The sequence below is a fragment of the Paroedura picta genome, chromosome 6, assembly GCF_049243985.1.
Source record: "Paroedura picta isolate Pp20150507F chromosome 6, Ppicta_v3.0, whole genome shotgun sequence".
Taxonomy (NCBI): Eukaryota; Metazoa; Chordata; class Lepidosauria; order Squamata; family Gekkonidae; genus Paroedura; species Paroedura picta.
In genome coordinates this window covers 92,515,070-92,533,166 of record NC_135374.1, presented here as the reverse complement: position 1 = coordinate 92,533,166, position 18,097 = coordinate 92,515,070, and the positions used below count along the sequence as shown (strand labels likewise).

At 43.1% G+C, this 18,097-nt stretch overlaps 1 protein-coding gene across 1 annotated transcript; it reads left to right on the top strand.

Annotated features, from left to right (window-relative positions):
- The first annotated feature begins 598 nt into the window (after positions 1–598).
- LOC143840323 (coagulation factor VII-like) lies at positions 599–17,086 on the top strand. The gene is made up of 8 exons (XM_077343708.1): positions 599–758; positions 5,369–5,529; positions 7,966–7,990; positions 8,079–8,192; positions 9,961–10,101; positions 12,040–12,146; positions 13,822–13,942; positions 16,423–17,086. The coding sequence occupies exons 1-8, from the start codon at positions 689–691 to the stop codon at positions 16,962–16,964; spliced, it is 1,281 nt and encodes a 426-aa protein (XP_077199823.1). The 5' UTR covers positions 599–688; the 3' UTR covers positions 16,965–17,086.
- Positions 17,087–18,097: the final 1,011 nt, after the last annotated feature.

Below are 18,097 nucleotides of genomic sequence, written 5' to 3'. Positions count from 1 at the left end.
CTTCAGAATGACACTTTAGTAGAAGAGGATGAGGAGTTGTTTTTTATATGCCACTTTTCTCTGCCAGGAGTATCAAAATGGGTTACAAGTGCCTTTGGGTAAAAACTTTATGGTGAATTTGCAGTTTTTGCTCCAATACCAGAGCATCGCCCTGGTGCCCCTGATGTCATGACATCACTTCCGGGGCATGAAGACAGTGACATGGACTTATCACTGCACATCAGCAGAGCCTCCTCCTTTTTTAAGGGTACATTCCCCCCTGCTGGCCAGCTGATTGGCAGTGGTGCCTCCACTGAGGGCCTCTGGCAACCCTATATCATAGTGGTGGGAATTTTTTTTAAACTTGCAGCCATTTTAATTTTAAAGTCAGTTATGATTGTTGCACAGGCCCAGTTCTGATCACAGTGCTCTTGTCTCCTCACCTAAAGGTTGCAATCCTAAAAACAGTTTCTTAAACCTCAGTGAACAAAATAGGACTTCTTCGTAGACCTGCTTAAGATTGTTCCCTTCACCCCTCACTATCCATTACATCACATTGTTAACTGTACTGGATGTTACATTTTTCCATTCTGTCTCCTCTAGTGCTTCAACTCCCCTCCTCCAACAGAAGTAACAGAAGCAAAGAACTTTGGTCACAAAGGTCTTCCTGGAATATCAGCTCACTATTTGGACACTGGTCGGTTTCATCATGGTTTCCCGTCACCGCAGCGTTCTGTTTTTCTACTTTTTCTTGATTTATCCTCTTTTGCTGACTGCAGGTATGATTTAAGAGATGATAAAAATTTACATTTAGCAAAATGTTATAGTGGTTCATATTCTCATGAAAAGCTCTCTGAGCAAAGAAATGATTATGCACTCTTTATTTTTCCAAGTTGAATCTGTTTTCATGATAGTGTTTATTCCTTTACTTAATGATCAAAACAGAAGAGGCTGTTGTCAGACTTATTGATAATCTTTTTTTAAATTGTGTTTCACTCTTACATGGTTTCCAAACTGTGAAATCAGGACATCAGGAGATTTGATCTTCTATATTTTAAAATAATAACAGTATCCATCATTTAATACATTCAAATATGAGCATGTGTTCCTGTGGAAGCTATAGGAGAAGCTGTAAAGAAAAGCAACTTAGACATCTAAGTATTTAAATATCCACAAGTTCATTTAAAAACTGCTTAGTATGGTTGTAAGGAATTAGGTTCCTTTAATCATTAAGGTTCAGCTTTTGGACAGATGCAAGAAGTTAAATGGGGAAAGCATATGGCTAATAGTGTCTTTTTAATATCCAGTAAATTAATAGTGTGCCGGCTGTACATTAGAAGAATTTTTCCCCAATGACCTATACTGTAATTTGGTCATTCCAATTTACAGTCTACAATTCAAGAGGGATTATTCACAGCAAATCATTTAAAACTATATTTTAAAGTTACCGTCTTCTAGGGAAAAACTAAAAGGGGTTTCTATCAGCAAGAGCTTCAATTTAACTCCAAAACACAGTTCAGTAACTAACCAGAGCAAAGATTTAACTAGTTGTTTAACTTGCTGCAGCCTTTCATAGTAGGCATTCTTAATCCATTGAATGAGTTAAAACAGAAGTAAAAATGTGTCTTCTGAAATAAAGCCATACATTGCCTGTAACCCTGCTGTTCTTACAATCAGGGACGTAAATCACAGAAATCTCCTAGTATATCAGATCATGCACATAATGTGAATTATGCTCTTCCGTGCACATAGTCTTCCTGAATATTCTTTTCATGTAGAAAAAGGGACAAAATTATGGATTCATTCCATTATACACATACACAGATGCAAGATGCCACTGTATATCTGAAGTGAATGTGGGTCACATTGTTATCTGGCATAATGACTACTAGGTTACGGTGAAACTTTGTAGAGAAAAAGGAAGAGGAAGAACAGGAAGAAGAAGAAGAAGAAGAGTTGGTTCTTATATCCCATTTTTCTCTACCTGAAGGAGTATCAAAGCGGCTTACAATCACCTTCCCTTTCCTCTCCCCACAACAGCCACCCTTTCAGGTGGGTGAGGCTGAGAGAGCCCTGATATTACTGCTTGGTCAGAGCACCTTTATCAGTGCTGTGGCAAGCCCAAGGTCACCCAGCTGGTTCCATGTGGGCGAGCGCGGAATCAAACCTTGCTTGCCAGATTAGAAGACCACACTCCTCACCACTACGCCAAGCTTGAAGGTACAAGAACAGAGAGCTGTTCCCTCTGCAGGTGGAGAGGGAACAGGGGGAGATCTCCTGCTTTTATAGTTTACCTTTAGACTACAGAGATCAGTTCCCTTGGAGAAAATGACTGCTTTGGAGGGTGACTCTACTGCATCATCCACAAGCCTCACCCTTTCCAGGCTCCATCTCCAAATCTCCAGGTATTTCCCAACCCTGAGCTGGCAACTATAAAATATGCACACATGCTAGATTTCAATTTACACTGGATGGAAGTGAAGTCAACTCCAGTTTTTTGTTGGCCCTGGACAAAACAGCATAACCAGGCCCCCTTTCCCACTTTAGGTCCCTGTTGATGAGAGAGACAGGGTATAAATGAAATAAACATCTCAAGAGAACCTTGAGGAACAAATTAGAGAAAGCTATGGTGACTTTGTCAAGATTACTCAGTGAGCCTAGACAAGGCTTTTTCAACCAAGGTTTTGTGAAACCCTGGTATTGCTTGATGGCCTCAGAAGGGTTTCCTGAATGGGTCGAAATTAATTGGTATTTTTAATATATTTTTAAAATTTGTTAAACATTTATCGGGATCGCACCACTTCTGGGGTTTCTTGAAGCTTGAAGAATGTTTCAGGGGTTCTCAACAGTAAAAAGGTTGAGAAAGGCTGACCTAGACTAAGTCTGGGTGGTGAAAATTTTAAAACCTAGCCTCAGTCCATCTCTAAAACTATCAAGTAGTTCTGACTAGGGGTGTGCATTCAGATCCAACATATTTGAGTTATCTCAGGAAAACCAGGGGGAAATCCTGAGAAAATCCCTGATACATTCAGAAATTATCAGCAGATCCAAAAGCAGCAAGAGACAAGAACAGATTGTTCCCCCTCTCAGTTTCTTGGGCTTATGCAGTCCCTTTAAAATTTAAAGAGACTGCAGAAGACAGCTTCTCCCAGAGCACATGACTGAAGGGCAAGAAATGGCTATTGTGGTCCCTCCAGCTCTGTTACTAAGTGTGTGAAGAAGTCTTCTGCACCTGCTCAGAATCTACATGTGCCTGCACAAGGACAACTAGATGAACAACAGTCCAACCCTGTGCGGGGGTTTTCCGCACTTCAATATACCAAAACAGAAAAATGGGGGGCGGGAGGGGACTGCACATCACTAGTTCTCACTAATCGCTTTTCAATAGGTAAACCAGTGTAAGGGATGGTAATTATGGGATAGTGTTTTGTTATGACATGGAAAGGAATATAATTCCATGGTATTTTATTCATACTTAGCATGGGCCATGCTAGTTCATTTTTTTAATTAAGCAAAAGCAATTAAAATGCCAAATTTGTTAGGACTAAAAGTCACAGCTAGACTTTGAATTTGATTTTTAAAAATTTCTCAGGATTTGATTGTAAGTATGCAATTTAAAAATGCTTCAGACTGTAACCTCAGGTTTTGGTGGACAGGTTTTTTGGTGCAGCCCTCGAATTTCTGGAACGATTGGCCTCGTAGTGGAATGATGAGCCCTGGGAGGAGTGGAAGCATTCTGTGATTAGAATGACAGCCCCAGGCAGTAGCAGAAATGTTCTGGACCGAGAGTGCCAGACCCCCACTTTCCCTAGGAATAAAATCAGTGCTTTGAGTCAGGGAATGACAGGGCAGCCCCTGGAGGTAGTAAAAGTATGCTCAGCTTGGAATGACAAGCCCCAGAGTAGAATAAGGTAAAAGTAAAGGTATCCCCTGTGCAAGCACTGCGTCATGTCTGACCCTTGGGGTGACGCCCTCTGGTGTTTTCATGGCAGACTCAATATGGGGTGGTTTGCCATTCCTTTCCCCAGTCATTACCACTTACCCCCCACCGTTTACCCCTCTTGGAAGGATGGAAGGCTGAGTCAACTTTGAGCCAGCTGCTGGGATCGAACTCCCAGACTCATGGGCAGAGCTTTCAAACTGCATGTCTGCTGCCTTACCACCCTGCGCCACAAGAGGCTCTAGAGTAGAATAGGGGTGTGCAATTTTTAAAATGAGCTGCAAGGGGAACCAGCAGCACCCAAGGCTGTGCAGAGCTCTCAGCTCCCACCATGTCAGCTGATCTTCTCTTGCAGCTCGGTTTAAACCAGGCTGCAGAGAAAGCCTGCCAGCCCCAAGCTGAGCTGGCAGGGCCTGTCTTCTGCATTCTGCATTATTTTTAAGAAAATCAAAAATCTTTTTTTTTTAATGGAAGCATTAAGAAATGGACGGCCACAGTGGCCGTTGCCAGGCAGTCACAATAGAATTGCCAGTCTTTCAAGCCCTGATTTCTTTCAAGGTCTATTCTGGCCTTTGAGAGGAAGATTTATTGGGGTCAGGTGTTTGGTACCGGGAGTCAGGTTGGCGTGGTTCAGGAAATGTTTAACTTTTCAGCTCTCCAAGGCACATGAAGGGATTGGGGTCTATTTAATGCCTCCAGAGCCACCACACAGCTGATCTTCACAGGGGCTTATCTCAGCAGGTCAGCTGTTTGTCAGGAGTGGGGAGGTTCAAACCACCCACAGCCCAAGCTGACCCTGTGGAGAGACTGATACCATACAACTTGCATGACTCACCCAGGACAGGCTGCTTGCTGTGGTTCAAAAGCAGCCAAACCATGAAAGCAAATGTGATGTAGTAGTCAGAGATTCAGACTAGGATCTGGTAAACTCTGGTTGAATCTACACCCTGCCATGGAAGCTCACTTGATGATCATGAGATAGTCACTTTCTCCCAGACTAATCTACCTCACAGAGTTGTCGGGAGGATAAAATTGGTGTTGTGTCAGCTGATTTGAGTCCTCCCCCCTATTTGGGGGAAAAAGTGGGATAGAAATCACGTAAATGAGTAGCTGAAGATGGATAAAAGGCTGATGGGTAGGTGAGAAGGAAGCAAGGAAAGGGCTGCCAGGAGGATGAGAACAGTGGGGAGGGGGGATGCAGGGGGAAATAGCATGTGCCCTGCTGGGCTATGGTTCAGTGGCTCATTATCAGCTATGCATGTGAAAGGTCCTAAGTTCAATCCCTGGCATCTCTAGTGAAGGAATCTGAAAGTAGGCTATATGAAAGACCTTTACTCAAGACCGGTCAGACTGAGTTATGCATGATGGTGGACCAAGAGTCTAAGCAACAGGGCCTAACCAACTTCAGTTCACAAGTGACTTCAGCTAGCCTATAATTTCCTTTTAAAGTCTTCTTAAATCACAAGGAAGCTAGCAATATCCTACAGAGGAAAAGGCGAGCCAATTCCTTCCTGGAAGAGCTGAAATCTGGGTCGTTGGAGCGAGAATGCCTAGAAGAGCAATGTTCATTTGAGGAAGCCAGAGAAATCTTCCAGGATAACAAAAGGACGGTAAGTAATATAGCACCTGAAAGGGTGCGTCTTCCATTGTCCTGAAGTTTTAAATGGCATCTTCCAATTTTAATGATGGTGACTTGGAGGGTGGTACAAGGTGGTTAATTTTAGCTGATGTTGCTCCTTGGGGACAGCCTTCAAAAGAATTAGCTTGGAAGGGGGAGATAAACATTGCCTTCCCTTGCATGTGTGGAACTCTAGTCAGGATCTAGGTTAGTTGATTGTACAAGGATATAAAATTCAGGTTAAACCCTATTATGGTTGTATTATTATGTTTGCACTAAGAAGGCCCTTGACATAGTGGCATAAGGAATTGCAAGCATATTTATCATTGGCACAGTCTGCTGAATCTCAGTGGTTTCATCTGGCAGCAATAATTTGGGAATAGGGCTGGTGATGCTTTTGTCAAAAGCAGCGATCCCACATTCCCTCCTTTTTCTGGCCTTGTGCAATGACAAACAACCTCAAAAAATGATGTGAGGAAATGGGAATTCTGACAACAGTGATATCTTGTCACTCAAGTTCTTGTCACTGTCCTTTATCAGGGTAAGAAAGAGAAGGAAATACAAGGTTTCTGCTCTGAGTGCTTCCCTTATATTATCTGATCTATTTGAAGACAAGAAGTTCAGTTGATTATTTAATTTACTTTTTTCTAACCGGTGACCATGTGAGTCTGTCACTGATTCTTAAACCAGAAGTGTTGAAAGATCTTTCAAGCTAGGATGTCCTTGTTCTCTGACATTAGTGCAACTTGGAACTGACCATTGTGCATCATAATTGTATGCCTCCTATCTATAGTGCGTATGCACGTTAATGCATACACATGTTCATACATATGTGCCTGAACACCAATGCAATATGTATTGTGCAGTTTGCTATTTCATATGCTACAGCTGGATAAAACCTTATTTGTTGGTAGCATATTTTAGGATAATTACAGTATTTTTCTTCTGTATCATTATCAAAGTCAGCATAAGCTTCTTAAATTATTGCAAAACAGGTTATTGACGAATGCCCAGAATAGCTCTCTGTGATCTGTAGCATTGTGGTGATGTTGGTAGAGAATTAGGATGGTTAAATCCTGGCTATGAGAATAAAGGTGCTTTAAAATATACCATATTAAGCCAACTGTATAATAATAATAGCTAGCATTTATATGATACTTTTGGTGTTTCTCATTTTTCATTGTAATCCCTATTCCATAGGTCAATACTGTCGTCAAGAACACCATCCATGCAATATTTTTCATGTGGACCAATTCAGTAGCACATAATTGCCTCTTGCTTTTGTGGCCAGCTGCCACCTGAATTTTTCTTTGCCTGCCAGAAGTTCCACCATATAGTGGAATGAGGAGGTCTTAAGATCATGAGGACCTGAAAAAATCTCCTTTTTTATTTTAAAAAAATCTCCCCCATTGTCAAGACTAGGTCCATATTACGGAAATCTTCCAGTCTGTTGCAGCTGAAGCGACACAGTTTCCCAAATCAACTCCACTCTTCCACACAGTTCCTTGATATACTATTAGTTCTGGTCATCTCTACGCTGGCAGATATTTGGCAAGGTTATTCACCCAAAGACTCACTTAGTTCACTTCCCTTGGAAGATCCCATGGATACTGTCCAGTGGTTGGTTGAGGAGGTCAGGAGGTTATGGTCAGGAGGCCTCTGGCCAGCTTCCCTGGGAGTGGCAGGCTATAAATCAAATAATAATAATAATTTTCTGTAAATATATTTAGTGAGAAAAAGCATTCTCTCTTTACCCTTTCTGTTCCATTCCTCCATGCTGCCAAGAAGATATCTGTATTATGCTCAAGGACTCTGCTTCCTGAACCAACTACGCTGTGTTAGAGCCACAAAAAGAGATCATGAGTTAGCTTTCTTGTTTTTCTGCTGCCACAGAACTGTACGCCTTGTTTTTTTAAAGACCTTTTTCTTGCATTTCTTCCATTAAACTCTGTTTTGCAAACCTAGGAACAGCTTCGTTCTGTGACCACATCAAATCGGGGTCATCCTTGACAATTGTCTGCCCCGACAAAGAGATTTGGGGAACTCAAAAGCTTGCACGCTTACATGACACTGGGTTGGTCCTAACAATAGGCATTGCTTGGATTGTGGTCTGGGCTTTTTGGATTTTGTTTTTGGACTAGCACTGCTGTAAACAACACACAATACTAATGCCCCAGTGTTGTAGATCATAAGCTCAATAACTTGCTTAAGGCCACTAAATGTCTTTATGATAGAGGTCAGATGTAAACTAGGACATCCCCCAGTTGTAGTTCATTCTCTGCTTGTCATCTGTGAAATGTTATTGGAGTTTGGTAGCCTTTCGTTGTCAGGGTGAAGGTACTTGTGAAGGTATTTGTGAAAGAAATAGGCGGTGATATATGAAAGCATCCTTATGTATGATTTGCTTCTTCTTTCTCCCGCATCCTAGATGGAATTCTGGAAGTTGTATACAGGTAAGGCAGTGCCTATAAACAGTGTTGTACAATGCTTCCTACTAGAGTTCTTTCCAAACATTTTGCTGACCCCACATATTTTTTACAGCTCCCAAAAGTTGCGACTCCAACCCTTGCCAGAATGGTGGGACGTGTATAGACCATTATCAGAATTACGTGTGCCTGTGTCCTATGGAGTATGAAGGCAAAAACTGTGAAACAGGTCAGATGATGTTAATTTCCACAAATAGCTTTGAAATTGTGTTTTGAATTCAAGGGCCAGGCATTTCAAATATGTGGTTCCAGCATCTGAGATATTTAGGAAATGATTGTGTGTGTTGAATGGGGAAAGTTTTGTTTTGCTTTAATTATGAGTGCTTCCCAAATGGGGCAGGGAGGCAGATAGAAGACTTGTGCAAACACGAGGCCTGTTTCCATGCTACAAAGTCCGCAGATTGGAGTCCAGGATCGGCACATTGTATCCCAGGCACTCTTCAGTTCCACAGTGCCCAGTTAGGATTTTAACTACAATGCAGAGACCGGGCTTCAGCCTCCTGCCCTCACCATTTTCCCAACCTGAAATTGTTCTAACACCTCAGTAAAATATTGCAGTGGGGAAGACCGAGGTCCATGTGCACCACAATCATTCACCAAATGAAACATCACACACACACTGAGGAACTAACATCACAGGCACACAGGGTAGGACCTTAGACTAGGGGTAGTCAAACTGTGGTCCTCCAGATGTTCATGGACTGCAATTCCCATGAGCCTCTGCCAGCATTTGCTGGCAGGGGCTCATGGGAATTGTAGTCCATGAACATCTGGAGGACCACAGGTTGACTACCCCTGCCTTAGACCCAACTGATATATTACACTCTACATAGCTATCAGCCAATAGGTAACTAGCTATGTTTCTGTTGCCAATCATATGTGAAAGTTGTGCTTGCTGGTGAAGGAATCACAGTTTTCAGCAATTATGCCCGATGAGGGGCTGTAACTTAGTGGTGGAGCATCTGCTTGATATGCAGAATGTCCCGGGTTTGATCCCCAACATCTCCAGTTAAAATATCTGGCAGCAGGTGATGTGAAAGACCTCTGCCTGAGACCCTGGAGAGTTTCTGCCAGTCTGAGTACACAGTACTGACCTTGATGGACCAAGTCAGTATAAGGCAGCATCATGAGAGCCAGAGCGATATCATGGTTAACCGCCTACTCTAATCTGTAGAACTGGATTTGATTTCCCAATCCTCCATATGAAGCCTGTTGGGTCACTTTGGGTCAATCACGATTTTCTCAGAATTCTTTCAGCCTCACCTACCTCACAAGGTTTCCGCTATGGGGAGAGGAAAGGAAGGCAATTGTGAACTGCTTTGAGACTCTCCTGTGGATAGAGAAAGGCAGGGCATAAAAACCCATTCTTCTTCTGTGGTTTGAAGGCAAGGAAACAATTTCCCCTACAACTAGAGCAGTTTTCTGACTTATTCAGTTGTGAAGTTGGTTGTGGATGTAACACTTCCTCTTAGCACACAATATCGGGAAAAGACTTTCAGTTCTAGCATTGCTAAATGTGGACTTCCAGACTGAGCGTTTTCTGAAAGTTGGGTGCACTTCTATCACATGTCTGACTCACACTAGGTCGATGGGAGGAGGCTGCCATTGGTTTCCAGTTCCTTATTCTATCTTCCTAGTTCCTTTCAGGTGTGTAACTGTGTTGATCTAAAGCAGCAGAACAACCCCTGAGTCCAGTGGCACCTTTAAGGCCAAGAAAGTTTTATTCAAGCTTTCGTGTGCACAAACACTGTCAGATATCTGACGAAGTGTGCATGCACACAAAAGATTATACCTTGAATCATAATTTCTTGGTCTCTTGGTTCCTTAAACATGGTTGTTCTGATATTCTTCTGAAGTTTTTCTCTAGCTTCACCCTTTTCCAAGAACTTATGGAAAACAAAATTTGGTTCATTTATGTCGCTTTCTCTATTGATTAGCTGAAATAGAAAAACTGAAGTGCATTTATGACAACGGCAATTGTCACCAATACTGCAGAGACACCCCAACCACAGTACGGGAGTGTTTTTGTGCAAAGGGATACAGGCTAGCCAGTGATGAAGTATCTTGCATCCCAGAAGGTAAGGAACATTTCATATCACAACCATGTAGGTAGCATCCCTTTCCAGATAGATGCCAGAAAGCAGAACTTTTCAATAGATTATCAAGCTGAAATCCGGTTTTAATTAGCTGATTTTATTTTTATTTATTAAATTTCTCTTTGCTCAAGGCCAATCCTAGCATGAATAAGGAAGGTAGTCAGCCCAACTGACCAGAGTTGGAAAATTACTCATCTCAGCGCCAATTCCAGGTTTTTTGGGGCCAGCCCCAGGGCAGAGAGTGGCCAGAGGCCTCCTCCCCTCCTTGGCAGGGAGACGGCAGGACAGACGCAAGGGCAAGAGGTCAGTGGCAGTGCTTCACCTCACTGCATGAGGATGCCATCCCTGAGTACCTTTTAAATAGGGCTTTTGTAATTTCACCTTCTGAGGGGTGACTTTTTCTTCTCACATAAATTGCATTTCTGGGTTCTGAGCTGAGAGATGGACACTATGACTTTTGTTAGTGTTCTTGCTAGGGATGCCAGTCTCCCGGTGGGACCTGGGGTTTCCCTGGAGCTACAGCTCATCTTGAGACTACAGAGATCAGTTCCCCCTGGAGGAAATGGAGGGTGGACTGTATGCCATTGTACCTCACTGAGATCTCTGTCTTCCCCAGGTGCCATCCCCAAATCTTTGCCAATCTGGATCTAGCAACCCTATTGCCTACCCCGCATCACCTGCCAGTGGCTAGGGGAACCTGGGAACCCTAGATCCGGCATACCGCTTTTGAGCTAGCACATGATGTTTGCATTGTCAGTAACAGAACTGCAACTCCTAAAGTGGTGGCTACAGAACAAACTGTATTTTATTATATTTTTATTGTTTTTATAGCATTTAAATGGGAAACTCCCTGAGCCCATCATTGGGGAGGGGCGGTTTATAAGTTAAATTATACATTAAAGTAAATAAATAATGCAAACTCATGGTGTTGGATCTTCTGACTCTGAACCAAGAGTCCTCCCTTAGCAAAAACAGATCATTGTAAAGATAAAGGTATCCCCTGTGCAAGCACCAAGTCATGTCTGACCCTTGGGGTGACGTTTTCATGGCAGACTGGAGTGGTTTGCCAGTGGTTTGCCAGTGCCTTCCCCAGTCATTACCGTTTACCCCCCAGCAAGCTGGGTACTCATTTTACCGACCTCAGAAGGATGGAAGGCTGAGTCAACCTTGAGCCGGCTGCTGGGATTGAACTCCTAGCCTCATGGGCAGAGCTTTCAGACTGCATTTCTGCTGCCTTACCACTCTGCGCCACAAGAGGCTCATAAAACAGATCGTAGGATCCAATTCATTGACTGGATAGTGAATCTTGAAATCAGGTTCAGTCCCACGGTTTTCACAGGTAGGCATTTGTTGGGCTACATATAATTTTAACAGCCCATTGAGAATGAACTGAAAATGATTTGCATGCCATATTTAGATAAGTAAGAAGTAAGAAGAAGTAAGAAGTGTATTCAGAGCCAATGTGGTGTAGTAGTTAAAATGCTGGACTAGGATCTGGAAAATTCAGGTACAAATCTCCACACTGCCATTGAAGCTAGTGGGTGACCCTGGGCCAGTTACACATGCCTGAGTACATACCTGACCTATCTCACAGGGTTGTTGTGAAGATGAAAGGGAGGCACAGGGAACAATAAAGCAGGGTGAAAACGCTAGAGGGCATCACCCCAAGGGTCAGACATGACCCGGTGATTGCACAGGGGATACCTTTACCTTTTTATAAATGGAAATAAATAAATCATAGAAGAGTTAGGCATGACCATACAAGCCATTTTCCTGCTCAACGGTCAGTCATACAGAGAAACTGCATAATGACGGTCCTGACAATATCTCTGCTTTTCAAAATATTATTCTGTTCAGTATAAGCCAGCCTAAAATGGCTTATATCACAAGTTTTGTACAACTTTGTTAATCCTTTTACAGTTGATTATCCATGTGGGAAAATACCCATTTTGGCCAAAAAAAATGAGTCTCGGGAGGGAAGAATTGTCGGTGGCCGTGTCTGTCCTCCAGGGGAATGCCCATGGCAAGTAAGTCTTTATTGAATTTTAGTAACATTTCCTCTTAACCTTTTCACATCCCATGTGCCTGGCACAGGACTCTGTAATCGTGCTTTGCATGAGGGATTAAAAACAACTCTGTTCTTTTTAGCCCAGCGAGCTAAACATGGCTATACTCATGCATGCAGTGAGGAGTAAGTTCACAAAATTACACAGTTAATGGATGACACTTATAGAAAAACATTTGTACGAAGCAATCAAATGAGTGATTTAATGACTAACATGTTTTTCACAGGAAGAAAAACCTCAAATTTTCCACAACCTCCCACAATCGATGGTGCAGCCTTGAGGGAGATTGGTATCTCACAAGGGGTTTTTTGACTCTCTGAAGCTCATATTCTAAAACTCTTATTTCTCTAAGGTGCTACTTATTGGCAGAGGAGCAAAGCACCAAGCTGCTTAAAGAATATTGAGAAGAGAAAATCACTTTGCAAAGCAAGAGAAGAGAAAGAGCATCTTAACAGTCGAACTTTTTCATTCCCTAGAGGAACTGAAAAATATCAGAAACTTCCTAGTCTAACTACGCATCTCCTCTGACACTCCCTGTAGGGTATTCTTCGTTGAAACACAAACACAACATTTCTTGCATATATGCAGCGTGGGTCCTACCTATCTGAGGGACCGCTTATTTGCTTATGCCCCCTGCAGGGCTCTCCGCTCTGTGGGTAGGAATCTGTAGGTTGACCCGGGCCCCCGGGAAATCTGCCTGGCCTCAAACTGGGCCAGGGCCTTTTCGGCCTTGGCTCCTGCCTGGTGGAATGAGCTCCCGGAAGAGCTAAGGGCCCTGACGGAGCTGTCTGTTCTGCAGGGCCTGCAAGACAAAGCTCTTCCACCAGGCATTTGGTTGAGGCTGCGGGGAGGGGGGGTTGACTGGAGTTCAATCAGGGGTCCCAACCTAGCCGAGCATCTCTGTAATATAATAACAACTAGTGCTGACTTGTATGGCTGGTTTAGCAGATTGTATTGGGGTAGTTTGTTTCCGCCATCTTGTGGGTCGTATTTGTTACTGCTTTAATGTGGTTTTTATGGGGTAATTGTTTATGCTTTTAATTGTTAGCTGCCTCAAAGCGACAAAAGTCGTGAGAAGTGGGATATAAATCCAAATATAAATAAATAAAATAAATATTACTGCACTGTTGAACTCACACCTAGCTGTTCTTACCGCGGACAAACACGTTACCCTCTGAAACTGCCCTCTTCAATGTGACAGCATCAAACATGGGAACTGCAGTGAGATTACTAATCTGTGTGTGAATGGCTGCTCTTGGCTCCCTGTATTTCAAAAATACCATACTGTAAAATGCCGAGGAGGTAACCCTTCTTTGGACTTCACATGCTTAAAGCCATTAGGTAGCGCAGGAGACAATCCTTTTCTGGTAGCGCAGGAGACAATCTTGTTCTGCTCCTTCCTCACTGCAGCCCCATCCTCTGTGGGCAGCTTCTCCACCGGCATCGTGTGGTTCCAGCACAGGCCTTTGGGCTGTCAAAACCTCCTTCCTCTTGTTCCAGCAGAGAAGCTGGTGGGATCCAACCCATTTTAAAGTGTTCTGCTTAAACCCATGTACTTCCTCCAATGCTAGATGGCTGACGCTTAAGCAAATGACTTCTGTGCAGACCCTTAGAGTGGTGATGGTTGTATTTGCAGGCACTGTTAATAGATGGTGTAAAAGAAAAATGTGGAGGTGTTTTACTTGCTCCATCGTGGGTCGTTACTGCAGCTCACTGCTTGGATGAAATGCAGTCCAGAGTACTCAGGGTAAAACTGGGTAAGTGAAGTCATCGGTCACTAGTTGTAGAAAACCTAAATGGGATGAATGTTTATTGAAACGTGAATTTAAAGAGGACTTGCAGCTAACCGGGCAGGCAGCCCTCTCCTTCTTTGTTCCCTTCTTGTCCCTTGACCCTGCTTCCTCCTTACTTCAGTTTTCTTTCCTTGTTATTTTCCTTATCTGCTGTCCCCTCAGGCCTCTGATCTTGATTTTTGATACTTCGGAGGATATCCTCATCCTTCCTGGTGGGTACTTGCATCCCCTTGTAAGAATCATAGAATCACAGAATCATAGAGTTGGAAGGGGCCACACAGGCCATCTAGTCCAACCCCCTGCTCAATGCAGGATCAGCCCAAAGCTTCCTAAAGCATCCAAGAAAAGTGTGTATCCAAGAAAAGTGTGTATCCAACCTTTGTTTGAAGACTGCCAGTAAGCTGCTAAACTTATCCTCATCTACCTTGTCTCATCTTAGTTCCTTTTCTTCCATACTGACCTAACCCTCTTTCCCTTGATCCCTTGCTTTTATGTACTTCAAAATGTAGGAAAGCCAATGGTCCTTGAATAATTGCAATTACTTCCCCATCCCTAAGTGTACCCCCAATTTCATCTTTGATAGGAAGGTACATATAACAAGTACTTCATGTGCAGAATTTTCAGGATAAGCAAGGCTGGAAATGGGACCTAATGTGCTTGATTGTGATAGGGACCTAGTGTAGCCAACCACAGTGCACCCAACCACAGGCAGTTACACTGCAAATGTACATGGTAGCTATTTTTGTATTTCTTCCCCATTTTTATTTACTGATCATCTCTGTATTTCAGGGGTTTTTTTCCAAGCAGTTCAATGAGTAGCTTGTCCATTCTGTTTGGGGCTGATAAACAGTGGCTTTACAATGCCGACTAGATAGATTTAATGACTGAATTAGATGTATAAAAACCAATGGATAAAGGACCAGGACAATTTTATATGGAGTTGCAGGAGAAGGGATTAAAAACTGGAATGTAAAAGAGCCCTGCTGAATCTCATGTGCATCTAGTTAAGCACCCTGTTTCCCCCAGAGAGCAAGAAGATGTCTATAGGGATCCCACAGGGAGGGAAACAGCCCTCCCCCACTGTTGCCATCCGGAAACTGGCACTCAGAAGAAGAAGAGTTGGTTCTTATATGCCGCTTTTCTCTACCCGAAGGAATCTCAAAGTGGCTTGCCTTTCCTCTCCCCACAGCAGACATCCTATGAGGTGAGGGTGAGAGAGCCCTGATATTACTGCTCGGTCAGAACAGCTTTATCAGTGCTGTGTTGAGCCCAAGGTCACCCAGCTGGCTGCATGTGGGGGAGTGCAGAATCGAACCCGGCATGCCAGATTAGAAGTCCACACTCCTAACCACTACACCAAACTGGCTCTCTCTCAGGGGCATATTGCCAATACAGGACGAACAGAAATGTGCTTTGAAGACTTATGACCCAGTTCACACATTTAGCAGAGCACCATGCAGGTAGCTTCTTGTCATACAATCATATGGGTATGTCATCATGTGGGCATCTTTGTGTAATGTAGAATTCCGCAGGGCTCAACCAATTTCAGTGGCTGGGAGCCTTATCAAAAACCTTTTGAAAGTCCAGGTATATAATGTCTACCAGGTTATTGTTGTCTACATGCTTGTTCACCTCCCAAAGATTGATGAGGCAGGTCTTCCTTTGCATAAACCATGCTGATTTTAACTAAGGAGGCTTTGTCCCTTTGTGCTTAACAATTCTTTGATTACAGTTTCTGATAATTTGCTCGGGATTAACATTAGGCTGACTGGCCTATAATTTCCTGGACCCCTTTTTAGAAATTGGTGTCATGTTTACTACTCTCCAGTATTCTGGTAAAGCAGCTGAATGTAGTGATCGGTTACATATACAGGTTAGTTGCTCAATAATCTCACATCTGATTTCCTAACAACTTGTGAGTGTACGCCATCAGGGTGTGGAGACTTAACATTTTTTAATGTCCCCAGTAGATCTTTTATTTCATCTTTGGTTACCTGACTTCACACTGTCTTCTTAAAAATAGGGGCTGTGGCATAGGTATGTGCCCCACACTTTTCACAGTGAACACAGAAGCAAAAAAAAGTCATTGAGCTTCTCTACCATCTCCCTATCTTCCTTTAGCAATCCATTTATTCCTTTGCCATCCAAAGGTCCCATTGCCTCTCTGGCTGGTTTCCTGTTCCAGATATATTTTAAAAAATGTTTGTTTGTCTTGATGCTTCACAAACCCTCCTCAAACTCACTTTTTGCATGCCTGATTATTGACTGACATTCTGATGTTGTAAACAGGTTATAGACTACATGGAAAAGTAAGAACAAAACTGCTATGTTAAGAAATGGTTAATCAATGTTAATATTATGAGTCTAAAGAATCAGATCTACTCTCTGGTTTTGGCTCATAATATATGATATCTGCATTCTCAACATGTTCATTGCTCATCCAGGTGAATATGACAGAGATGAAGAAGAAGAAGCTGAGCAGGAAAGGAGGGTTGCTGAAGTTATAGTCCACGAACAATATATTGTTAAAAAAACTGACAATGACATTGCCTTACTACGATTGGACAAGCCAGTAAACTTTACTGATTATGTGGTACCCATATGTTTGCCTGAGCGACCGTTTGCTGAAGCCATCTTGTCCTCTATTAAATATTCCACAGTGAGTGGATGGGGGCGCTTAATAGAAGGTGGGGCTACTTCTTCTCTCCTTCTGCGAGTGAATCTGCCCAGAATAAAGACTAAAGAATGCATTCAGCACACTCACTTCAATATTACAAAAAACATGTTTTGTGCGGGGTATTTGACAGGGACTAAAGATTCATGTGAAGGTGACAGCGGTGGCCCCCATGCTACTGAGTACAAGAATACTTGGTTTCTAACAGGGCTTGTGAGCTGGGGGAAGGGGTGTGCAACTGTAGGCACCTATGGAGTTTACACAAAAGTATCAAGATACATTGAATGGCTGAACAATCACATGGCTCACTAATTCAGAGTTTCTACTTTATCTGTTGTTGTAGATATATTTAGCTATTTCTGACATTTCTCTCTTCAGTAGTTTATAATCATCTTCAATAAATTAAATATTCATACAACAATGCTAAAGCTTAATTGTACTTTTTTTGTCTATTTGTGTTTTTTTATATTATTTGACTCAGCTGTAGGTCCAGGTTTTGGCAGAGGGATGCAGGCAGAAGAGTTGCTTTGCCTGACACAGATGGAAAAATGCCTGGTGTGCTACGTTCATGATCTGAGCTTTCATTATAAGGGAGGCATCAAAGATCACTGCAAGTTCCTGATGGAGTGTGAAGTTGTCAACTGCACTCTGTCAAAGCAGGGGAGATGCTCTTCCTCTTCTGACCCTTTCCTCCCTAGCCACAGGGCCTTTGTCTTCATTGGGTTGAGCTTCAAGCAACTCTGCTGGATCCATTCCGTTACAGACTCCAGGCACCCAGCCAGTGAATCTGGGGGTGTATCTGGCCAGCTCATTACGAAACAACTGGGTCTCATCTGCATATTGGTGTCACCCTAGCCCATGCCTCTGGACCAGCTGATTAAAAGAGTGCATAAAGATGTTAAATAACATCAGGACCAAAAGAGAGAACCCCACAAGGGAGGTCATAGCAATGCGATTGCACCTCCCCACTTGCTAATTACTATTCTCAACCTTGGAGGAAGGAAACCAGCCATTGCAAGCCTTACCCCCATATCACTATGTTGATGAGGCAGCATGCTAACAGCTTGTGAATGACTAAGTCAAACACTGGTATGAGGTCTAACAGCATGAACAGCACTCACCTACCTAATCTGGAAGTGACTGTTGCGTGGATCAGTATGGCCAGGTGGTCAGAGGACAGGTAGGGTGCTAGTAGCCATGCCTGGTGCAGATGGAAAAATGCCATATGGGCTACTTTCATGACCTGAGCCTCCACGGAAAGGGAGGCATCAAAGGTCACTCCCAAATTCCTGGCACCCGGTGCAGGAGTTGACTGCACACCATTCAGGCAGGGAGTTCACGCATCCTGATTCTGCCCTCTTCTACTCATCCACAGGACCTCTTGGAGGGGTTGAGTTTTAGACAACGTTGCCTGAGCCATCCAGCCACTGCTTCCAAACAACTAG

Excerpts from the sequence above, each read along its gene's own strand:
- LOC143840323 (XM_077343708.1), top strand. The coding sequence starts at position 689 with ATGGTTTCCCGTCACCGCAGCGTTCTGTTTTTCTACTTTTTCTTGATT. Across the intron at positions 759-5,368 it reads TCCTCTTTTGCTGACTGCAG|TCTTCTTAAATCACAAGGAA; the intron begins GTATGATTTAAG and ends TTCCTTTTAAAG. Across the intron at positions 10,102-12,039 it reads AGTATCTTGCATCCCAGAAG|TTGATTATCCATGTGGGAAA; the intron begins GTAAGGAACATT and ends ATCCTTTTACAG.